Source organism: Microtus pennsylvanicus, chromosome 2, assembly GCF_037038515.1.
Source record: "Microtus pennsylvanicus isolate mMicPen1 chromosome 2, mMicPen1.hap1, whole genome shotgun sequence".
Classification (NCBI taxonomy): Eukaryota; Metazoa; Chordata; class Mammalia; order Rodentia; family Cricetidae; genus Microtus; species Microtus pennsylvanicus.
Window position 1 is genome coordinate 68,788,763 of NC_134580.1, and position 24,594 is coordinate 68,813,356.

General features: G+C 40.4%; 1 protein-coding gene and 1 non-coding gene across 6 annotated transcripts in view; both read left to right on the forward strand.

Annotated features, from left to right (window-relative positions):
• The window catches only part of Ckap5 (cytoskeleton associated protein 5), a 91,228-nt gene that overhangs the window by 63,641 nt on the left and 2,993 nt on the right, over positions 1 to 24,594 (forward strand). For 3 of the 5 annotated variants that reach the window (XM_075961375.1, XM_075961376.1, XM_075961378.1), the window contains exons 24-41: positions 82 to 210; positions 1,031 to 1,225; positions 1,730 to 1,865; positions 3,911 to 3,999; positions 5,421 to 5,546; positions 10,452 to 10,601; positions 10,890 to 11,093; positions 11,257 to 11,392; positions 11,891 to 12,084; positions 15,251 to 15,423; positions 16,685 to 16,858; positions 17,052 to 17,172; positions 20,029 to 20,208; positions 21,026 to 21,213; positions 21,826 to 21,901; positions 23,441 to 23,629; positions 23,712 to 23,849; positions 24,255 to 24,338. In XM_075961375.1, coding sequence (XP_075817490.1) covers positions 82 to 210; positions 1,031 to 1,225; positions 1,730 to 1,865; positions 3,911 to 3,999; positions 5,421 to 5,546; positions 10,452 to 10,601; positions 10,890 to 11,093; positions 11,257 to 11,392; positions 11,891 to 12,084; positions 15,251 to 15,423; positions 16,685 to 16,858; positions 17,052 to 17,172; positions 20,029 to 20,208; positions 21,026 to 21,213; positions 21,826 to 21,901; positions 23,441 to 23,629; positions 23,712 to 23,849; positions 24,255 to 24,338 — 2,682 coding nt within the window. Of the gene's footprint in view, positions 1 to 81; positions 211 to 1,030; positions 1,226 to 1,729; positions 1,866 to 3,910; positions 4,000 to 5,420; positions 5,547 to 10,451; positions 10,602 to 10,889; positions 11,094 to 11,256; positions 11,393 to 11,890; positions 12,085 to 15,250; positions 15,424 to 15,649; positions 15,674 to 16,684; positions 16,859 to 17,051; positions 17,173 to 20,028; positions 20,209 to 21,025; positions 21,214 to 21,825; positions 21,902 to 23,440; positions 23,630 to 23,711; positions 23,850 to 24,254; positions 24,339 to 24,594 lie in introns of all 5 variants that reach the window. The other 2 variants (XM_075961373.1, XM_075961374.1) reach the window with 1 other exon arrangement.
• On the forward strand, positions 11,621 to 11,731 carry LOC142845307 (small nucleolar RNA SNORD67). The gene has a single exon (XR_012909867.1). It is a non-coding gene; the product is annotated as a small nucleolar RNA SNORD67 (small nucleolar RNA).

Below are 24,594 nucleotides of genomic sequence, written 5' to 3' on the forward strand. Positions count from 1 at the left end.
AGGAGAAACCTCCATTGTTCACCTCTCACCGCCCCCCCCAAACTGTACTTGATATTTTTGCCAATTCTGTTCCCAATACAGAACAACGTTCGAGCTGCTGCCCTAGCAACTGTGAATGCTTGGGCAGAACAGACTGGCATGAAGGAGTGGTTGGAGGGAGAAGATCTTTCTGAAGAACTCAAAAAGGAAAATCCCTTCTTGAGGCAAGAGGTTAGTACCATAAGTAATTTGTATTTTACTCTTACCTTTTACCTCCTTAAATGGCCTCCATAATAACTATGTATTCATGGTTAAAACAACCTTTCTGGGGGGAGGTGTGAGTTTGAAACAGGGTGTCTCTATGTATCCCTTGGTTGTCCTGGAACTCACTCTGTAAACCAGGCTGGCATTAAACTCAAAAAAGAGTTCTACCTGCCTCTGCCTTACTGGTATTAAAGGTATGTGCTACTATGCCCAATTTAACAAATTTATTTTATAGCTAACAGTGGTGGGTTACTCCTATAGTCCTGGTACATAAGAGGCTAAGGCAAGAGGAATCAGCACAGGTTTGAGGCCAGATTGGTCTACATAATGAATTCCAGGATAACATGGGCTATCATATGAGAACCAGTCTCTGGAACGGGGGCAGGGAACTGAAGCATAAACTTATTATAAAAGTAAATAAAAATGATACCAAATTCCTAGAGCTGTCTGCATTGTTTTGTTTTTAATTCATTCTCCTTGTGTGTGCACATGTGGAGGCCAGCAGTCACTCTCCCATCTTTTATTTCCTGGAGGCAGGAATTGAGATTGGATCTCTGTATGTAGTCTTCACTGTCCTGGAGCTAGATATGTAGACCAGGCTGACCTCAAACTCACCAAAACCAACCAGCTCCTGCCTCCTGAGTGCTAGGGTTAAAGACTTGTTCCACTCCTAATACTGAAGAAAAAATAATTCAGTGTCTGAGACTAACAAAAATCTTTAAGCCTGACATTAATAATAATATTTAATCACTTGACAGTACTTGACTTGTCTTTTTTCTTTTGGCAGCTTCTGGGCTGGCTGGCTGAGAAACTACCTACCCTTCGTTCCACTCCCACAGACCTCATCCTTTGTGTCCCTCATCTGTATTCTTGTCTGGAAGATCGCAATGGAGATGTGCGAAAGAAGGCCCAAGATGCTTTGCCATTCTTTATGATGCATTTAGGATATGAAAAAATGGCCAAGGCCACTGGGAAACTAAAGGTACTAGTTCTTGTGGCTAGCAGTGTTAAAAGCTATTAGGAAAATATTAAACATTAATTTATATAAACAAGATCATACCATCTATCATGGGACTCAATGTGAAATTCCTTTTTTGTTTTGTTTTTTTTTTTTTGGAGACAGAATTTCTCTGTGTAACAGCTTATTCTGTTCTGAAGCTTGATTTTAGACCAGGCTGGCCTTTAATCACAGAGATCCAGCCAGCTTTAAGCTGAAATTTTAATGAGAGCAAAAATAAAATGTTTAGCAGTGTAGATCTGAAGAGTCTGATGACTTACAGGAGTGCAAATTGTTACCTTCTAGAATGGTAGTTACTTGTGTGTGACTTCATAATGTATGCTGCTTTTGTGCTTCGTGCTGGCTCCTTTACTACATTGGTAAACCAAAAGTAGGAGCTCGGGTGTTTATTTGGTAGCAGACCTGTTTGTTAATAGTCTTAGTATGAATATATCGTTGTGTCAACTTTGATTTGCTTTGTCTTTCTAGCCAACTTCTAAAGATCAAGTATTGGCTATGCTAGAAAAGGCCAAAGCTAACATGCCATCCAAGCCTGCTGCACCTGCTAAGACAATGTCCAAACCAATGGGAGGGTCAGCTCCAGCCAAATGCCAGCCTACACCAGGTAATAATAACTTTGACAATAACTTGAAGGAACCCAAAACACAGCCAGCCTGTTAGTTAATCTTTGCATTTCATGTCCTTGCCTCTTCCTCTAGATATTTGTCAAGTACTTACTTATGTGAGAAACTGTGCTAAAGGTGTGTTGATTGTTTTCTGTGCCATAAAGATATTTGGTGTCGTAGTTGAAATACTGCTTTCAGGAATTGTTCCATGGCTTTTTCTATCATTGGACATCCTATTTTATTTACAAGGTGGAAACATCTAGCTTAGTGTACTTTAACAACAGGAAACCTGGGAGGTTAATGATTTTTTTTTCACAAGTTCTAGCCAATTTTAAATTCTGCTTAGTCACACATGAGTGCAGAACTCGACTTATCAGAGGTTGAACCTGGAGCTCATGCTAAATTCTCATTCTACCACTGATCTGTATCCGGAGTCAAAAATTATCTTATAATCCTGTTTTTTGTTTTGTTTTGTTTCAAGACAGGGTTTCTCTGTGTAGCTTTGTCCTAAAACAGACTGGCTTTGAACTCAAAGAGAACTGCCTGCTTCTGCTTCCCAAATGCTGGGATTAATAATCCTGATATTAAAAGTTGATAATATAGCTGGGTGATTGTGGTACACGCTTTTATTTAATCCCAACACTTGGGAGGTAGAAGCCTGCAGATATCTGTGAGTTCAAACCCAGTCTTGTTCTACAGAGCAAGTTCCAGGGCAGCCACAGCTACACAGAGAAGCCCAGTCTCAAAAAATCAAAAAGTAATAATAATATTTTTTTTTTAAAAAAGTCTATTTATAACCTGTAACCACTTGTTTTCTAGATTTCTTGCTTTAACAGAATAATTTCTTTCTGCTTAGTGGGGTGGAACTTGCTGGTGATATGGAGTCAGAAATTTTACCTCATGCACAGCTTGTGGTCAAGTGCATAGCAGGGTTAGCACTAATTGAGTCTTGTTGTGAAGATAATTTCAGTGATGGCAGCTCCTACATTTAAAGAAGTAATAATCTGGTAAAAAGTATTGTGTGTTATTTTTAATATAATTTTCAAAATTAAAGTTTAAATATTGTTAAGGTAGAGGCAGACTCGTTGAATTAATCTTTAAAACATACTAAGAATTTTTTTCCAAAAATTACTTGAAAATTTCTTTCTTTTCCTTATTTGTTTTGTTTGGTTTGTTTGTTTTTGAGATGGGTCTTTATATAACTCTTAACTGTCCTAAACCCCAGAATGTAGATTAGATTCTTGGTGGGTTTGCTAACCCAGCTATCTGCTTAGCAGTGTCTAGCACTGTGAATATTAGTTAACAAGGAGAAAACTTCCAGCTAACTTCAAACATGATTTCTTTTTATCTTGCATCTGAATAGTATTTTCACCCATAAGGTTTTATGATCTATTCTAGCTCTTAGGCTGTCAAGAACAATGGCAATTACCTGTTTGTTTGTTTGTTTTAGGTTAACTTGTGGCTTCTAGGAATAACTTTACTCACCCAAGCAGACTACCTCAAACTTCTATTATTGCCTTTTGTTTTTAATTTCTTAATTAGTGCCGGGCGGTGGTGGCGCATGCCTTTAATCCCAGCACTCGGGAGGCAGAGGCAGGCAGATCTCTGTGAATTCAAGGCCAGCCTGGTCTAGAAGAGCTAGTTCCAGGACAGGAACCAAAAGCTACGGAGAAACCCTGTCTCGGGGGGGAAAAAAAATTCTTAATTAGTTTTCCAAATAACAAGTTTCTTAGGGTTTTTTCCCCCAAATATTCTTAGTTTTGATCCCCTTACTTTCTTTCACAATGTAGATCATATTCTCAAATGTGCAGCCAGTCTCCCTGCCTCTATCTCCCAAGTACTAGGATAATGAGCATGTGCCACTATGCCCGACCTTTAAAGAGATACTCGAAGAGAAAAAAGGACTAGGGGGAAAAATCTATAAATGCTTTATATATTGATACATTTAAGAGTACAGAGGTTTTTTTTAATCATTATGTGTTTAATGTATATAGGATAAGTGATATTAATTTAACATAGTACATACTTTCCCCCCCTCTTAAAGCCCCTGTTGAAGATTCTGTTTCCAGCACCTTAGAAGCTAAGCCTGATCTGAAAAAGGCTAAAGCTCCAGGAGTTTCTTCCAAAGCAAAGGTGTGTTAACTCTGCATACTTACATATAGTTCTTTTGTCTTAATTTCATACACCGAGTCACTCAATATGAAAGAACATCACTGCACTTGATAATATGAAATTCAGTATTTATAGAAGTGTCTGTAACTTTTGTTTGTTTAATTGGTTTCCCTGAAACTGGAGTTACAGGCAGTTATAAGCTGCCATGTGGTTGCTGGGAGTTGAACCCTGGTCCTCTGGAAGAGCATCCAGTGCTCTTAACTGCTGAGCCATCTCTCCAGCCCCAAATACTATAATTATTTTAAAAACTTACAAAACACTTTTATATAAATGATCTAGGTTTTTTTTGTTGTTGTTTTTTTTTTTGCTTGTTTGTTTTTTGACTGAATGATGTCAGTGTTTAAAAAAAATTCTTATCACAGCACTCGGGAGGCAGAGGCAGGCGGATCTCCGTGAGTTCGAGACCACCCTGGTCTACAGAGCTAGTTCCAGGACAGGGTCCAAAGCCACAGAGAAACCCTGTCTCGAAAAGCCAAAAAAAAAAAAAAAATTCTTGAACTTTTGCTACATTTATAAGGATTTCATCAGTAAGATTCAAGTTGTACCTTACATATATTTACTAGTCATCATTTTTCTTACATAAAATATTTTAGTCATATTATATTTGAAAACTAAGTATTTAAAATATTTGTAGCAATTTAGAAACCGATGTAGTACCTTAGTACTGTATAGTATTACTATATAGTAATATAGTACTATGCAGTAATATAGTACAATGTAGTACTGTAGTACTCGCTACAGTAGAGACACATTAAAAAAAGATGCTAAGAGAAAAAATAGAATTTTCTCAACTAAATGCCATTTATTCAAATGGCATTAAATATATAAATAGTATTGAAGAGCTGGGCAGTAGTCAGGCCTTGAAGCCCAGGACTCGGGAGGCAGAGGCAGGCAGATCTCTTGAGTTTGAGGCTAACCTGGTCTATAGAGCTAGTTCCAGGACAGCCATGGCTACACAGGGAAGCACTCTCTTGAAAACCAAAACAAAAAAAAAAAAAACTATTCAAGATTTCAAGGAAGAAAACTAAAAATTGTCTGTGACCCAGACTAATTGGAATTAATAGCAATTTTTCCAAATATATATGTATATATATACCTTTTTAGCTCAATAACTAGCAACGATTTATATAATTTAAAACATTTGTAAAACACATATAATCAGTCTAAGGCTGAGGTAGGAGGTGTGTGAGTTGAAGACCAGCCTTGTCTATGTAGCAGAACTCTGTCTCATATTACATGATAGATTAGTGACTTATGCTCTTTCATGGTGGAATATAAGGTAGAATGGTTTCTTTGATTTTTGTCATGCTCTTTTGATAGGCAGCAGCCTATTTTCATCAGACTTGGCCCACCTAATCAATATTCTCTTAACTCGGTTGTAGAGTGCACAAGGGAAGAAAGTGGCAAGCAAAACCACCATAAAGGAAGACGATGACAAATCTGGACCTATTTTTATTGTTGTTCCAAATGGAAAGGAGCAAAGAATTAGAGATGAGAAAGGATTAAAGGTAAGGAAGTGATTAGAAGCCTTGGGAGTTTTTGCTTGTTTTTATCTTGTTGATCAAAAAGTTTTTCAGGCTGGGTAGTAGGACCTTTAATATTAACACTGGGAACCAGAAGCAGGTGAATATCTGTGGGTTCAAGGTCAGCCTTATCTACATAGTGAGTTCCAGGACAGCCAGGGCTACAGGGAAATCCTGTCTCAAAACAAAAAACAACAACAACAAAAAAAAGGTTTTCAGGCTGGGAGTGGTGGCATATACAGATCTCTATAAATTTGAGTTCAGGCTTCTGTGACTTTGAGGCCAGCCTGGTCATAGCAGGCCAGCCAGAGTATGTATGTATGTATGTATGTATATGTATATATATATATAAAATGAGACTCTATCTTTAAAAATAAAAGAAGCCTGTGGTGGTGGTACACACCTTTAATCCCAGCACCTGGGAGGCAGAGGCAGGCAGATCTGAGTTCTAGGCCAGCCTGGTCTACAAAGTGAGTACCATAACAGGCTCCAAAAACACAGAAAAAAAACTGTCTTGAAAATCGAAAAAAATTGTGGGAACTGCAGCCCCGAGTTGATATCCCTGCCCCCATTTGAGGTGCTTATCTGCAAGGAAAACATAATAAATTCCCTCTGCTCCTGGAGCGGGGAAGGAAGGAATTTTGAGTGCATGGTGACCATTCCTTGATCCCTGCCAGGGTCAGGTTACAGTCCCTTCGCAGCCCCCTCCTCATTTGGTACCATGGTATAAATCCAACCCCAACAAGACAATAAAGCAGCTAGCTGTTCCACCTCAACCTCGCGCTCTGTGTATCTATTCAACTTGGACACCCTCCGCTGAGATTCTTGGTTCCAGCCTGCGCTGGCGCAGCAAAAAAAAATTTCCTCTTTTCTTTCTTTTTTTCCCAAAATGGGCTTGGTAGCACATGACTATAATCCCAACACTGAAGAGCCTGAAGAGTCAAGATTGTAAAATTTATTTATTTTATTTTTGTTTTTATTTTAGTTATTTATTTGGCTTTTTCGAGACAGGGTTTCTCTGTAGCTTTGGAGCCTGTCCTGAAACTATCTCTTGTAGACCAGGCTGGCCTCAAACTCACAGCATGCAAAAGGGAATCCCACATCAGCGCCCTGGGTTTCATCCTGAGCATAGTAGACATTTTATTTTGAGACAAATTATCACTGTGTAGTACAACTAGCCTGGAACTAGCTTTGTACATCAAGCTAGATCTGTCTACCTGTCTTCTACCACCACACCTAGCATGGCAGAAATTTTGCAGATCACTTTGTTTTTGTTTATTTTGTTATGTTTGAGACAGTGTCTCTAGATAGCTCTTGCTGTTCTGGAACTCTGTGTAGACCAGGCTGGCCTTGAATTTACAGAGATCCACCTCTCTCTGCCTCTTGAGTGCTGAGATTAAAGTTGTTTGCCGTCGTTCCATTTGTAGAAGTTAGTTTTCCCCTTAACACTATATGTATCCCAGAGATTCAGCTCGAGTCATTGGGTCTGAAGGCAAGCACCGTTATACACTAAGTCATTTTGCTGACCCTAAACAAGTTTCTTCTTTTTTTGATTTTTCAAGACAGGGTTTCTCTAGCTTTTGGAGCCTGTCCTGGAACTCACTCTGTAGACCAGGCTGTCCTCGAACTCAGAGATCTGCCCGCCTCTGCCTCCCGAGTGCTGGGATTAAAGGCGTGCGCCACTACCACCTGGCACAAGTTTCTTCTTAAAATCAACATTCATTCATTCATTATTTCTTTATTTATGTTGGTTCTTTGAAAATATCATGCTAATATTGATCTTATCTACTTCTTCCTCCTTTAATCCCATCAGGTAGATCTTTGCAGTCCAGAACCACCAGGTCTATGTAGAGAATTCTTGTCTCAAAACAAAAAATTACTTCTTTATTTGGGAGGAGGGATGCATGCATTTGTATGTTCACATTTACTCGTACACCTATGTTTTGATTATTTCTAATCTTTTACAAATTACTCTCATAAACATGTTACAGAAACCGAAGGAATAGCTTAGTAGTTCAAAAGAACATACTGCTCTTGTACAAGACCCAAGTTTGATTTCAGCACTATGTCAGGTGTATCACAAGCACCTGTAACTCCAGCTCCATGGTATCAGATGCCTCTAGCTCCATGGACACGTACATATAGCCACACAGAGATACATATAATTTTAAAAATAAAATTTTTAAAAATACATTTGAAGGCTAGGCGGCGGTAGTACATGGCTTTAATTCCAGCACTCAGGAGGTAGCAGCAGGTGGAGCTCAAGTGAGTTTGAGGACAGCCTGGTCTACAAAGTGAGTTCCAGGACAGGCAGGGCTGTTGTTCCACAGAGAAACCCTATCTCCAAAAATAAAACAAAAAATCACGCCAACTGTGTTTATTGTGTCACACAATTATAGCATTTATTTATTTATTTATTTCCTGTTGTTGTTTTTATAATTTGATGAGGTTGCTGCTGTCCCTCCTCCCCCCCCCCCCCCCCCGGAATTGGTACAGGACATGGCCAGGCATCCAAGTTCTCAGCACATGGGAGATTAATTACCCCAGAGGGACAAACAGATGGGGAGGCTGCCTCTGGATTGGGCAAAGGCAGAGAGCAAAACAGCAGCAAGTGTTTTTTGTAGGAGTGGGTTTTTTAGCAAAAAAGGGTAAGTCTTATCTAGAGTGAGTTGCTAAGTCCTGATTGGATGGGTTAGTCAAATAATGAATTTTGATTGTTGTACCTTGGTATTTTATCTCAGAAATGAATCATTGGCCAAATAAGGGAATGGGCCTTGGGAGCTAGCTTTAGGAATGTAATCTAATGGTTTAGCAAGGTAAAGAGAAGAGTCGCGCTGGCAACATAGACCAGAAAGCCGGCATTTTAAAATGGCCACAGCTGTTTTCGTGCTATAGCACTCCACCAGCAAATAGCAAGAAGCTGTGTTAAACTCTTTGTTTTTGTGTCTAGAATTCCTTTTCAAACTCTCTCATGTTTTAAGTGGATTTAGCTGGCCATGTGGGTGCCAGTTTGTTGCAGGAAAAGACCATTTGTTCGTCCCAGCCGCCCAGAACCGAAATAATCACACAGAAACTGTATTAATTAATATAGTATTAATTAATACAGCTTGGCCCATTAGCTCTAGCTTCTTTTTTTTTTATATTTATTTATTTATTATGTATACAATATTCTGTCTGTGTGTATGCCTGCAGGCCAGAAGAGGGCACCAGACCCCATTACAGATGGTTGTGAGCCACCATGTGGTTGCTGGGAATTGAACTCAGGACCTTTGGAAGAGCAGGCAATGCTCTTAACCTCTGAGCCATCTCTCCAGCCCCCTAGCTCTAGCTTCTTATTGGCTAACTCTTACATCTTAATTTAACCCATCTTTATTAATCTGTATGTCACCACGAGGTCATGGCCTACCAGCAAAGTTTCAGCATGTCTGTCTCCCGTGGCTCCCCTCTGACCCTGCCCTTCTTCCTCCCAGCATTCCGTCCAATCCTCCCCACCTACATAATCAAATAATGAATTTTGATTGTTGTACCTTTCAACAGGCCAAGGCAGTTTCTTTATTCATTAATGGTAATCACAGCGTACAGGGGAATCCCACATCACAGAAGGGTAAAGAACAAAACCCATTGGCTCCGTGTTTGCCATGATTGGGCCTGTGAGAGAGCCTTTACATCAGCATCTCATCATCATCATTATTATTAGCAAGTTTCACTATCTAGACCTGGCTGATCTGAAAATTGCTAAAATACACCAGACCAGACTAGCTACTAGGGATTCAAAAACAAGCAAACACAATGCTTGGCAACATTTTTTTTACTAAAACTTATTCAAAATTGTTTTCTTGAGCTGGGCAATGGTGGCACATGCCTTTAATCCCAGCACTCGGGAGGCAGAGGCAAGCAGATCTCTGTGAGTTCGAGACCAGCCTGGTCTACAGAGCTAGTTCCAGGACAGGCTCCAAAGCCACAGAGAAACCCTGTCTCGAAAAACCAAAAAAAAAAAAAAAAAATTGTTTTCTTGTAAGATTTCCAGGGTCATTAGTTTTCAGAAGTGTAACACCTTATGCTATCTTTTGTATTCATATTTAATTACAAATGAATCTTATGTAACTAACAAGTATCTTAGAGCATAGCAGGGTGATACATGCTTATAACTCTATAACATTTGGGAGGTTTAAGACAGCAGGAACTCGCCTGGCGGTGGTGGCACACGCCTTTAATCCCAGCACTCGGGAGGCAGAGGCAGGCGGATCTCTGTGAGTTCAAGATCAGCCTGGTCTACAGAGCTAGTTCCAGGACAGGCTCCAAAGCCACAGAGAAACCCTGTCTCGAAAAAAAAAAACAAAAAAAAAAAGACAGCAGGAACTCTACCTTGAGGTCAGCCTGGTCTAAAGAGCAACACAGTCTCCAAAAAAGTAAGCAACAAGGAGCTATAAAGGTGGCTCAGCAATTAAAACCACTTGCTATTCATCCAGAGGACTAGGATTTGATTCCTAGCACCCACATGGCTACTCACAACTGTCGCTGTACCTCAAGCTCCAAGGAATTCAATGCCTTCTTCTGGCCTCCAAAGGCATCAGGCATGGATGTGATATACAGACATATACATACATATACATACTGTCAAAACACAAAAGTAAACAGTAAAAGAAAAGGTAGTTCAAAAAATATGTGCCAAGACTTAGCAGGCTGTGAATTCAAGGCCAGCCTGCTGTCCATATTCAGTGTCAGAACAGTCAGTATTAAATGAAATGGCAAGACCCTGTTTTGCAGGGAGAGGAGGCAAGAGACAGGCTAAAGAGCAAATAAGTATCACGGTAAGTTGGGTCCTTCGGCTGTACCAGGTAGCTCAACTTTGTTTCAGTTGAATTGCTGCCTTCCTGTCTTTTCCGGCAGGTGCTAAAGTGGAATTTTACTACCCCACGGGACGAATACATTGAACAACTGAAGACTCAGATGTCTAGCTGTGTGGCCAAATGGTTACAGGATGAAATGTTTCACTCGGAGTTTCAGCATCACAATAAAGCCCTGGCTGTCATGGTTGATGTAAGTCTTCAAATAGATAACTGTCTGTCTGTCTCAGGAATATGAAAATAGGGAGTACTGTGTGAAGTGGTCAAGTGGAGTGCCCTGAGGAAGAAGTAGAATACACCATGTTTTCTGGATAGCTGTCTCAGTTGATAGAATGAATGGTAGTGTATTGGGGAGATCTTTTTGAAGGTCTAAATAAAAATCTTTTATTTTCTTTTGGGTACCAGTACAGTTTAAGAAATGGTGGGTCTAATATAATTTAAATTTACATACAGTCTTACCTGTGGGATTTTTACTTTTAAGCACTTGGAGAGTGAAAAAGAAGGTGTCATTGGTTGCCTAGATCTTATCTTAAAATGGCTTACCCTCCGGTTTTTCGACACCAATACAAGCGTCCTAATGAAAGCACTGGAATATTTAAAATTGCTCTTTACTCTGCTAAGTGATGAAGAGTATCATCTTACTGAGAATGAAGCATCTTCCTTTATCCCCTATCTCATCCTCAAGGTAATGTGTTCTTATCCTATAAGAGTTAACTCTAGTTTTTACATATTCTTTCGTTTATTGTATGATGGTACCTCCTTTCAACTCACCCTTGAGTTCAAAATACAGTAATGCATGAAATAACCATCACACTCAGAGTAGATCTTTATTATTTCTTGTTGACCAGGTCGGAGAACCAAAGGATGTCATTCGTAAAGATGTCCGTGCCATCCTGAACCGGATGTGCCTTGTCTACCCAGCCAGCAAGATGTTCCCCTTCATCATGGAAGGAACCAAATCCAAAAACTCTAAGCAGAGAACAGGTAAAGCAAAGCATCTGTCTGTCCACCTATCTTTACAGAGTTGCTGAGAGCTGAGCGCAGAGCCTAGATAAGTGCTCTTGTCTGAGGCACTAAGCTCTGTGGCTTTAGCCCCCTCAGATTAAATTAAGGTGCAAGTCTTTGCATAAGTGATTCTCAACAGTCATTTATAAATAAGCAATGGAATTTGTTTAGTGTCTGTGTAGCTGCTTCCAACTTTCTTATTCATATTGTGAGAGTGATGAGGTGCACACTGGTGGAGCTATAGTATCAGGTGATACAGGCACCACTCAGTACCACCCTGGTGACAAAATCAAGTGCACAGGGGCCATCTGACTCACAGGTATAAACTATCATGGACACTTAGAACACCATTGTTTCATTGGTATGTGACAGTGTAAAGGAAAAAGATTTTAGCACTACGTGTGTGCCAAAAGTTTGTAGAAACCTATATACCAAACATTTTTGGGTCTCATTAATCTAGTCTTTCTTCCTCAATAGAGTGCCTGGAAGAACTAGGTTGCCTAGTTGAGTCCTATGGTATGAATGTTTGTCAGCCAACCCCAGGAAAAGCCTTAAAGGAAATAGCTATTCACATAGGAGACCGAGACAATGCTGTGCGGAATGCTGCCCTCAACACCATTGTAACAGTATACAACGTACATGGAGATCAGGTGTTCAAGCTTATTGGAAATGTGAGTGACGTTTCTATATGCCTTGTCAGTATGCTGTGAAAGGTATTCCAAGATTTCTTAGTTGCTGAGATTCCTGCCATCTCAACTCCACCTGAGTTTCAGCAGTTATAAACTTAGCCTCTCATGATACCCAGAATCCAGTTACATGTTTTGGGTATTTTCATTTGATGTTGGATATTTATGCTGGGCTTAATTTAAAAAAATTTTACAGGGGTTTGCGTAAGACATGAGAGCTATTTTTGAATCAAGAAATCTGAGCTAGCCTGGATTTTACATTTTGTATGGCAGTCTGCTCTGTGAATTTTTTTTGTTTCGTTATTGTACTTTGTTTATAGTTAGCAAGTACAAATCGTGGGAACAACGTTGGATAAAGGATCATGAGTCTCAACCTTCAGCCATGTGCTTCTTTTCTAGGCACATTGTTCTACCTTCTGACTCCTTGCTTCCTTTGAGCCAGTCATTATTATGGCTTAACCTTAGTGCTTTGTTCTGGTAATGTGTAAAGGGAGGCTGCTCGCCTGTTTCCCTGCTGCCCAGACACAAATAATCACACAGAAACTGTTTGGCCAATAGCTTAAGCATATTTCTAGCTAGGTCTTTTATCATCATCATCATTAGTAGTAGTAGTAGTATTGGTTTTTTGAGACAGGGTTTCTCTGTAGCTTTGGAGCCTGTCCTGGAACTAGCTCTCATAGACCAGTCAGGCCTTGAACTCAGAGATTTCACCTGTCTCTATCTCCCACGTGCTGGGATTAAAAGCATGCACCACCACCACCCGACTCTAGGTAGCTCTTACATCTTAAATTAACCATTCTATTATTTTATATTTTACCATGAGGCTCCTGGTTTACCAGTAAGGTTCCGGCATCTGTCTTCTTGTCAGCTACATGGCATCTCTCTGACTCCGCCTACTTTCTCCCAGCATTCAGTTTAAATGTCCTCTCCCCAACCCCAGCTCTACTCTGCCCTGCCGTAGGACCAAGCAGCTTCTTTATTCATTAACCAATAGAAGAACACATATATAGGACTTCCCATGTCATCAGTGCTCTAGTAGCACCATTGTTATACTTTAAATCATTGTGTTCCCATTATCTGATGAAAAAATACTATGACAAGTGAAGGACATAAAACAGGTAGAAGTTTGCAAATGACCAAAGGCGAAAAGTCTTACTTATAGACAGTTTTTTAGTAGCGTAAAATAAAGAAACTTGATTAACTTTTTACTGTTTTTTTTTTTCTTTTTTTAAGACAGTTTATTATATCTCAGGCCAGACTCAAGCTCACAATGTAGCCAATGGATACACTGAACTTTTTTCTTTACTTCTTTAGAGACAAGGTTACTCTGTGTAATAGTCCTTCAGCTCAACATCTTGACCAGGCTTACCTAGAACAGCCTTCTCTTCCCTCACCTTCCACCCCCATATCCTGAGTGCAAGAATTACTATTGTGGGCCACTATTTTCAATATTTTGTGATTCTCTGTGTCAAACCAAGACTTTGTGTGTGCTAGACAAACATACTACAACTGAACAACCATCACTACCCTAACTTTTTACCTTTTTGTTATAGTTATTAATATTTCCTTTTGTAGTCTTTCCTTTCATATGTTATTGTTATAGCTATGCAGATATTAATGGTAGTTAACTTAATAATGTAGTGTTTTGAGGCTAGCAAGATAATTCAGTGGGAAAGGTCATTTTACAGCAAACGTAAAGCCTGAAAGGAAAGAGTCAACCTCCCACAAATTTCCCTATAACCTTTATATGAGTGCTGTGGTGTTTGTGTGAGATTGCGCGCGCGCACACACACATACACACACACACACAGACACCAAAAGAATAAATAAAAATGCAAAGAAGCCTCTTTTAGAAATAATGTAGTAGGGAGTCAGGCAGTGGTGTTGCATCCTTTAATCCCACACTCTTGCACAGGACCTGAGTTTAGGACCCAGACCCAATGGTGTCCCACAATCATGTAACTCCAGGCTGTTTGTTTGTTTGTTTGTTTGTTTTGGGGGGGTTGTTGTTTTTTTTTAAAGTTGGGGTTTCTCTGTATAATAGCCCTGGCTGTCCTAGAGCATACTTTATAGACCAGGCTGACCTCAAACCCAGCCCTCTTGCCTCTGCCTCCCAAGTGTACTACTACACCCAGCTTTAACTCCAGTTCTAGAAGATCCTGCCCAATTCTGGCCTCTTGACACCAGGCACGCATATGGTACACATAAGTATCTTCAAGCAGATGTTCATACATATAAAAAGATAAAATCTTAAAAATAAGCAAACCAGCCTGGGCAGTAGTAGCACATGCCTTTAATCCCAGCATTTGTGATTAAATCCAACCTGGTGGTTATGAGGAAAATGTCCATAAAAGAACACTGACACATAATTGAATGTCAGTTATGAAGAATGGTGAAGAGTAGATCTCTATGCAAGGGACCTGCCTATTAAGTGTTAGGCCCCAAGCCATGTGAAGAAATTGAGAAGTAGCATTCATAGGGAGGAGGCACAGGCAAACCAGAAAAGGGGATGCCATGGGGAAGGGATGGAGGCAGAAATAGGAGATTGGTTATATACAGATCAGTTAAATAAAAAATGGGAGTCAACATTTCTTGTTTTGTTTTTTGAGACTGGATTTCTTTGCAACAGTCCTGACTGTCCTGGAACTCGCTTTGTTGTCCACTCAGTGAGATCCACCTGCCTCTGCCAAGTGTTGGGATTAAAGGCATGTGTCACCACTACCTAGCAGGAGTCACATTTCTTAAAATTAGAGACAGGAGCTTGGCAGTGGTGACGCACACCTTTAATCCCAACACTTGGCAGGCAGAGGCAGGGAGATCTCTGAGTTTGAGGCCAACCTGTTCTACACAGCCCCAAGAACAGCCAAGGCCACACAGAGAAACCCTGTCTTGGAAAAAAACAAGAAAAGCAAAGCCAACCTCTTTTTTGTTTGTTTGTTGTTGTTTTTTGGGACAGGGTTTCTCTGTGTAACAACAGCTCTGGCTGTCTTGGAACTCACTTTGTACACCATGCTGGCTCAAACTCAGATCTATTTACCTCTCCCTCCCAGTGCTGGGATAAAAAACTTGTTCTCCCATACTGAGCTTCGAGTTCTTCAACTAGGACTTGTATTTTAGTAAGTGGGTGTGCTAATAGTTTGAATTTTTACAGCTTTCAGAGAAGGACATGAGCATGCTTGAGGAGAGAATAAAGCGGTCAGCAAAGAGACCCTCTGCTGTACCAGTGAAACAGGCTGAAGAGAAACCTCAGCGTACACAGAATATAAACTCTAATGCCAACATGCTACGAAAGGGACCAGCTGAAGACATGTCCTCCAAACTGAAGTATGTGGATAAAGATAGTTGTCTGCTCTATGGACTTAGCTTTGTGTGCACAGAGCTTGTCCTGTAACATAGTCTGGAGTTTGTGTCACTGTCATGCATGACAGAGTGTCTGGGTTAAATGTCTTATAAGTAAATTTTAATCTTTCATTCTTCATTGTCTTTGTCTTTGTCTCAAAACCACTTCTAAATGGTCTTGTGCCTTCTTTCACTGCTTTTCCGTGGACAGAATTATGTATCGCACTTATAGGATGTAAGTACTGCCTGCTAATTTCTCATTAGCAGGGCTCTTATATCTTTCTAACTTCTGACATGGATTCGTCCCCTCTGGAGAGTGACTAGCTTTTACAACAGGGCAGCAGAAGGTGGCCATAAATATCAGGCCTCCCTTGAAGTCTTTTTTATATTTGGTTGTGCTTACATTCCTGGTTTTTGTTTTTAGTTTCTTGTTGTTATTGTTGTTGTTGTTATTTTGGTTTTTTTGAAACAGAGTCTATGTAGTCTTGGCTGTCTTGGAGCTATGTAGACCAGACTGGCCTTGAACTCACATTAATCTGCCTGCCTCTGCTTCCCAGACTACTGGGATAAAAGTATACACCACCATTCCCAACCCTAGTTCATGAGATAAGAATAAGATGCGTGCATCGCGGAATTGGCTTAACGGACTCAAAATACTTCCTTCTAAAAAAGACAGCATTATTTTAGGCTGTGCCTCAAGCATATTTTTAACCAATTTGAATTTGGAAATTTTGCATAACTATATAATATTGACCCTGTCCTATCACGAGTGACTTCTTTAAAAAGTAATAGCTATCTTTTAGAGTATTTTAAAAAATGCTAAAAACTGCCTAAGAGGCCTATGATTAGAACTTGAACACTGGCTAATTTTATGGAGAGGGTAGGGAACAACCCAGTCTACATTACTTTAATATTTGAGTTCATGGGAGTGAGTTTTGAGTCTATATAAGTATTTTCTTCCCCAAATGGAATAAAAATACAAGGTTTGTCAACCTTAGAAAATTAGAGATAATACACTTAGCCAGTAATGTAAGCACAGATTAAAGTTGCCTGCTGTCCAGGATAACCCTGAGCCAGTGTTGTTACTTCAGGCACTTTCCTCATACTCAGGAATTAAATCCTTCAGAGGGGCTGAAACCAGAAGTTGAACATCTGTCTTGAAGCTTTGAAGCAGCTAGCGGTGCTAATATTATCTTTGTGTTAAGAAACCCCTCTTAGTTCAGGAGTCTCTTTTCACTTCCTTTAGCCAAGCTCGAAGCATGAGTGGGCATCCTGAAGCATCGCAGATGGTTCGCCGAGAATTCCAGCTGGATTTAGATGAGATTGAGAATGACAATGGGACAGTCCGATGTGAAATGCCAGAACTTGTCCAGCACAAACTTGATGACATTTTTGAACCTGTCCTTATTCCTGAACCTAAGTAAGTTGAGCCTCTTTGCTTAAATATGAACAGCCCATGATCATCAGAGTACATACCTGAAAAGTTAAGACTTCCTAGAATTGATCACTACCTGCCTGATAGTGACATCGTCACTGAAATCTGTCTCATAATTCTCACTAATTGAAATGTCTTGTAATACAGATTGAGTTTTTCCTTTTGATCTACTGTCTAGGATCCTGGCTGTTTCTCCACATTTTGATGACATGCACAGTAATACAGCATCTACTATTAATTTCATTATCTCCCAAGTAGCCAGCGGTGACATCAACACAAGTATCCAAGCTCTGACGCAGGTAAATGGAATATGTCCCATAATAGTGATTCCACTGATGGATGAAGAGACTTGTAAGATAATGGATTACTCACTAGTGCAGTCACCGTGCTGAAGCATACAGACAGGGTTCAGGTTTTTTGGTTTGGTTTGGTTTGGTTTTTCGAGACAGGGTTTCACTGTGCAACAGCCATAGCTGTCCTGGAACTAGCAACTAGCTCTATAGACCAGGCTGACCTCGAACTCACAGATCTGCCTCCCAAGCTCTGGGATTAAAGGCATGTACCATCACTACCTGGCAGTGTTCAGTATTTTCTTGATTTTTTTTTTTTTCCAAAGGACACAGGGCCTTCTTAGTCATCAAGTGCCTCAGATCCCCTGGAACTGGAGTTACAGACAATTGTAAGCTACCATGTGGGTGCTGGGAATCAAGCCCAGGTCCTCTGGAAGAAAAGCCAGTGTTCTTAATCCTGAGCTAGTTCTTCAGCCACCCCCCACCAGAAGCTGTATATGTGATATTTATTATCTTAACCATTTCTTACCTAACGGTCAGGTTTAAAGGTATAGATAGGGAAGAACTAGTTTTGCGTCCACTGTGGTAGCAATGGTTATGAGTGGAGAACCATATAAGCTCAGAGTAAGTAAGGAGGTAAAAGCCCAATAGCTTAGGAGGAAAGCATTCATAAAAGAACATTGACACATAATTGAACATTAGTTCCGAAGAACAGTGAAGAAATATAAAAGGGGCCTGCTTGTTAAGTGTTTGGACCCCAAGAAAAGTGAAGAAATTGAGAAGTGTATTCATAGGGAGGCATCACAGCCAGACCAGAAAAGGGATGTCATCAGGAAGACTGGAGGCAGAAACAGGAGATTGGCTAGATACAGACCGGTTAAATTAAAAATAAAATAAAATAAAAACCCAAAGAAAATGAGTCACATTTCTTAAAATTGGAGACGGGAGGCCAGCCTGGTCTGCTGGTCTACAAGAGCTAGTTCTAGGACAGGTTCCAAAGCAACAGAGAAACCCTGCCTCAAAAAAAAAAAAAAAAGATAAAATAAAATTGAGGGTTGGTTGTGATGTTGTACACCTTTAATCCCAACACTTGGGAGGCAGAGACAGACACAGATCTCTTAGTTCAAGGCTAGCCTGGTCTACAGAGGAGCTTCTAGAACAGTCAGGGCTGTTGCACACATGCTACACAACAAAAAATTGAGACAGTAGTTGTTGCTACACTTTTGTTTGGTTTTGTTTGAGACAGCGTCTCTGGCTCTTCTGAAACTAGCCACGTGGATCAGGCTGGCCTTGAACTCTCTGCACGCTGGTATTAAAGGCATGCACTGCCATGCCAGATGCAGTAGTGCATTGTTAAAGTGAGTGGTACAGTGTGTGCTTAGCATGTGCAAGGCCTCAGTTGAGTCTCTACTTCCTCTAAGAAAGGACAATCCCCTCTCCCACAAATGAGAATGCAAGCACATAAGGATATATACACACAGAGATTTTAATTTGTTTATTGTAATATACAGTAGATAAATGGCTAAACTAGAAACACTGAAAAGTCATGGTTGAACATTTTGATAAATGCATAAGCTCTTATGCTGGCTTCTTTTAAATTTATCTTAAGGCAGCAGTTCTCAACTTGTGGGTGGCAATCCCCACAGGGGTTGTATATCAGATACTTACATTACAATATATAACAGTAGCAAAATTACAGTTACAGAGTAACAATGTCATTACAACATAAAGAACTATATAAATGGGTTGTAGCATTAGGAAGGTTGAGAACCACTGGTTTTTTTTTGTTTGTTTGTTTTGTTTTTTTTAAGTATAAAACCCATTTTATTTTTCCATCTTTATGAAGCCACTTTACATGGGCTTTGGTTTAGGTCATGGGGCAGCACCAGCAGGTCTAAATCGTGGTGGGGGTATTCGGTCCTTCCGAGCTTCCCGAGATCGATTCCTTACTACCTTGCTATGAGTAGCACAGCTCACACAGTAATGCAGCTTGACATAGAGTTTGGGGAGCACATAAGCGTCGAAGACACTTGCTTCGGATATGTCCCTGACGGCAGCCGCCTCTACGATGTTCCGAATGACGAACTTCTTAATGGCCTTTTCCTTGGGCATGCAAGAGTGCTGGGATTAAAGGCGTGTGCCACCACCGCCCAGCTTGCTTGTTACTTTCTTTCATTTTTTTAATTGTTGAGATTGTTGGGTCTTTAAATTTTGTTTGACAGTTCTATGGATCAAACCGCCCGGCCTTAATCCTAAACTTAGTAGGAAGGTGGTCTTCATATAAAGAGCTCAATGGCAGAGCATCTTTCTACTAAGTTTAAAGTTGTTTTGTTGGTTTTTTTTTTTTTAAGATTTATTATGTGTACAGGGTTCTATCTGCATGTATACCTGCAAGTCAGAAGAGGGCACCAGATTTCATTATGGTTGTGAGCCACCATGTGGTGGCTGGGAATTGAACTCAAAACCTCTGGAAGAGCAGAGCTGTCTCTCCAGCCTTATTCTTGTTGTTTTTGTTTAAAGGCAGGTTCTCACTCTGCCACTACTCTTGATTTTTTTATGAAAGGTTTAATATTAAAACTATCTAAAATAAAAAAAAATTCTCTTAATAAATTGAATATTTAAGCATAGGGATTATTCCCTGAACTAGACAGTAAGCCTCTTAGAACAGAGTCTCTGACTAATTTACTTAATACTAAGTTGCTCAGTAAAAATGTATTGAATAGTTGAATTCTTAAGGACTAGTTGTTTATAAAATTAGGTAAAATAAGCACTTTACTAATGAATTTTCCTAAGGAAAGGTGTCTTATACTGTCTTTTTGCCACTCATAAAGCTTGGAAACTACAGCTTGGAATTTTTATTATCAGATTGATGAGGTCCTGAGGCAGGAAGACAAGGCTGAAGCTATGTCTGGCCACATTGATCAGTTTCTGATCGCGACGTTCATGCAGCTAAGACTCATCTACAGTACACATATGGCAGATGAGAAGTTGGACAAGGATGAAATCATTAAGTTGTATAGCTGTATCATTGGCAACATGATTTCGGTAAGACATTTCTGTCGGTCCATCCAGGATCTCAAGCCAGAGTCAGTGCTGATGTTGATGTGAGACCTATGTCACTAGGTAGAATTATCCGAGTCATGTAGCCAGCTTTCACTTTTAGCACTGAGTATTACCTACGTGCTAAGTGTCTCATCCAGCACAACTGGAGTAGAAGCGGAATGAAGGAAAGACAGAAATATAGCCATAGAGTGGTCTAGACTTTTGGATGGGGAAACCTCAGCACCCGAGAAATTCAACATTTATTATATAGAGTTGAACAGATAAACAAGGAGACACAGGAGTTGTGTCACATGGCTGGACAAAAGAGAAGGTATAGTCATCTCTTTAGGAGCAGTCTCCATAGGGGTAGTCTTCAGGCTGTGGACATACTATCAACACCCACACTCTGACCCCTAAGGAAGGCTTTGCCATTTCCCTCTGTGTCTCACATGGAGAAGACTTTGCCACTCTGTTAGGGCTGAGATGATTCCTTGATATGGACCATGTCAGCAGCACACACGTTTACTCAAGAATTCCCTAATTTGGGATATAAAATAAAATGCTTAGCTGTTCTTCTTTTCTTTCTTTCCTTTTTTTTTTGACACCCCAGGTATTTTAAAAATGCATTGTAATTATGCCAGGTGTGTTGATATAAGCATGTAATCCTCGCACTTGGGACTTAAAGTATTGGTCAACTAGGCCTATGTCTACATATCTAATGAGAGAGAGCTGAATATTGACTAGAATATACCAACTCTGCTTTTCTTCTTTGTCCCATATATTGAGTTTTAACCTCCCTAACACAGTTAGGACTGGGTAGCTATTTCAGATAGAGAGCCTGGCCCGGGAAGCCTCCACTGGAGTACTGAAAGATTTGATGCATGGCCTGATCACATTAATGCTGGATTCTCGGATTGAAGATCTTGAGGAAGGACAACAGGTGATTCGTTCTGTGAACCTCTTGGTGGTGAAGGTTTTGGAGAAGTCTGACCAGACCAACATCCTCAGGTATATTTATACACTCATCAGTAAAGCTTGGGAAAGCCTCTCATTTGTTTGCACGTGTAAGGGTGTGGCTCAGTTGGTAGTACTTGTCCGGCATGCACAGTCCTGGGTTTGCTCCACAGCACTTGTTAAACCTCGCACAGTGGCACATTCCTATAATCCTAGCCCTGGGAAGCACTCCACTCAGGTGGAGGCAAGAGGATCAAAGTCAATTTTAACTTTAAAGTTTGCCTGGTAAGATGATTTGTTACTTTTTTCTAAGTGAATCAAGTGTGATTCCGTCTAAAACTAGTAACAATATCTGACTTTTCTAGAGGAGGACAGTAAAATGTTTTAGTTATAGTCCTAGCATTACATTTGTCTCTTAGAAACCCTTTCTCGGGGAAAAACATGAAGATTTAAGATTTATTAATGCGCTGGGCGATGGTGGTGCACGCCTTTAATCCCAGCACACGGGAGGCAGAGGCAGGCGGGTCTCTGTGAGTTCGAAACCAGCCTGGTCTACAAGAGCTAGTTCCAGGACAGGCCCCAAAGCCACAGAGAAACCCTGTCTCGAAAAACCAAAAAAAAAAAAAAAAAAAAAAAAAGATTTATTAATGCTATTTGTTTTTCCAGTGCCCTGCTTGTTTTACTTCAGGACAGCCTGCTAGCAACAGCTACTTCTCCCAAATACTCAGAGCTTGTTATGAAGGTAAAATTGAAATGATTTTATCTCTTGTCTTATAAAGATATAATCACTTTCATTTTGTTATTATTGTTGTTTTTGTTTTGTTGTGGATTTTTTGGATTTTTTCAGGGACAGGGTTTTTCTAGACAGCCCTGGCTGTCCTGGAACTCCCCCTGTAGACCAGGCTGACCTTGAACTTACTTTCTGGGAAATAAATTCAAAGTACAACATTGACTGAAATCAACTAAGGTACTTACTTCTGGAAAACACAAATGGTAAGCCAGGCATGGTAACACAGGAGGCTGCAGGAGGCTGCAGCGGGAAGATGGGAGTCAAGACCAGCCTGAGATACACAGTTCAGTGTGATTGACACAGCAAGGCTATTTAAAAAAAAATGGATAAGGGCCAGGCAGTGGTGGTGCACACCTTTAATCCCAGCACTAGGGAGGCAGAGACAAGCAGATCTCTGTGAGTTCGAGGTTCGAGGCCAGCCTGGTCTACAGAGCTAGTTTCAGGACAGACTCTAAGGCTCCAAAGCTACAGAGAAACCCTGTCTCGAAAAACCAAAAAAAAAAAAAAAGGGGGGAAAGAAAGGAAGTGAAGCATAAGGACCAGGCTCAGGTACATAGCAAGTTCATGGCCAGCCTTCTAGAAAGTAGAAGGCAAGACATTTGATTAGGCATATTTCTTTCTGAGGGAGGGGAATGTGTGTTTAATCTTTGATGGCACTCTCCAAGTGAAGATGAGTGTGACGTACTTCTGGTACTGTAGTGCTGTACAGTTGTCCTTCCTTAGAACAATCTGAACTACTCTTCTCAGATACTAAGGAAACTCAAGACAGAATTTAAATTTTTTTTTTTAATATTTAAAATGTCCTTGTCCCCAACACCTAAACAAAGCCAGGTGAGAAGGTTACCTGGGCCTTGCTAGCTAGCCAGCCAGCCTAGCTGAATCAGCAAGGTCCAGGTTAATGAGAGACTGTCTCATAATAGAAAGTAAGAGAGAATAATATCCTGTCAACCTCTGGTCTCCACCCACATACACACATAATAAATCAGGATACACATAGATAAAAAACACACATCTTTAAAAAAATAACCTTGTATTTGGAAAAATGGTGATAAATTATCCTCATTTTTCAGTCACTCCTTTAGTTTTGTTTTTTTTTTTTAAATTTATTATGTATACAGTATTCTGCCTGCATGTCTGCCTGCAGGCCAGAAGAGGGCACCAGATCTCATTACAGATGGTTGTGAGCCATCATGAAGTTGCTGGGAATTGAACTCAGGACCTCTGGGAGAGCAGCCAGTGCTCTTAACCACTGAGCCATCTCTCCAGCCCCATGTTTTGTTTTGTTTTTTTATAATGACTTATTTGTTCTTTATGCATTGGTGTTTTTACCTGAGTGTGTCTGCGTGGTATTGGATCCACTGGAACTGGAGTTACAGACAGGTGTGAGCTGTCATCTCGGTGCTGGAAAGTGAACCTGGGTTTTCTAGAAGAGCAGCCAGTGATTTTAACTGTGGAGTCATCCCTCCAGCTTCTTATTTCTTATTTTTATAGTGTCTATGGAGAATGGTTCGACTATTGCCTGATACCATCAACAGCATCAACCTAGACAGAATTCTTCTGGACATCCACATTTTTATGAAGGTCTTTCCCAAAGAGAAACTGAAGCAATGCAAAAGTGAATTTCCTATAAGGACTCTAAAGACCCTTCTGCATACCTTATGCAAACTGAAAGGACCTAAGGTGAGTTAGAACAGCAGTCAGTCTCTGAGTGGGTTTCCTGGAAGGGCCGTTGCTAGCATTTGAATGTACTTGTCTCCCTCAGATCCTAGACCACCTCACAATGATTGACAACAAGAATGAGTCTGAGCTGGAGGCCCACCTGTGTCGGATGATGAAGCACAGCATGGACCAGTCTGGGAGCAAGTCTGATAAGGAAACAGAAAAGGGAGCTTCTCGAATAGTGAGTAGCCTGATTCTCAAGGGGAAATTTTAGGGATTGGAATGATCAGTCTCTTGGTTTGCTGGTATAACCATTTTTTACATAAAAATTTCAAAACACTGGAGTAGTGAACACATGCTTTTTGATTCCCCAAGAGAGACTTCGGTGACACTAGGTAAGTTCACTGTGAACTCTGCTTTACCAGGGAGGCATAGATCAGCTGGTCCTCAGAGCTGAGGAGAAATCCTCAGACAGGAAGCTCTCATAATCAGAATACTAGTGTTGCTGCGGTAAGCTTTGCAGCTCTGGGCTTTCTCCACCAGTAAGGTCCTAAATATTTTGAAGTATTTGCTGTTAGTATCCATCCTCTCATTTGTGGTTAGTAATTCGACTCTAACCAGTTCTCTGTGCTTTTCAATTTATTAGGATGAGAAATCATCAAAGGCCAAAGTAAATGATTTCTTAGCTGAGATTTTTAAGAAGATTGGCTCTAAGGAGAACACTAAAGAGGTGAGAATGAAAGGGTTAAGCCTAGGCCTGGGTACCATAGCATGTAGCAGTTACAGCACTTGGAAGGCTGAGATAGGAGATTGCAAGTTTGAGACTAGCCGGAACTACACAGTGAGACTCAAAAAAGCAAAAATAAACAAAAAGGCAGGTGTGGTGGTACACAGCTGTAATCTCAGCACTCAAGAAGCTGAGGCAGAGATGACTGTAAATTTGAGGACAATCTGATCTACATAGGAGTTCTGGGCCAAGATCTTGT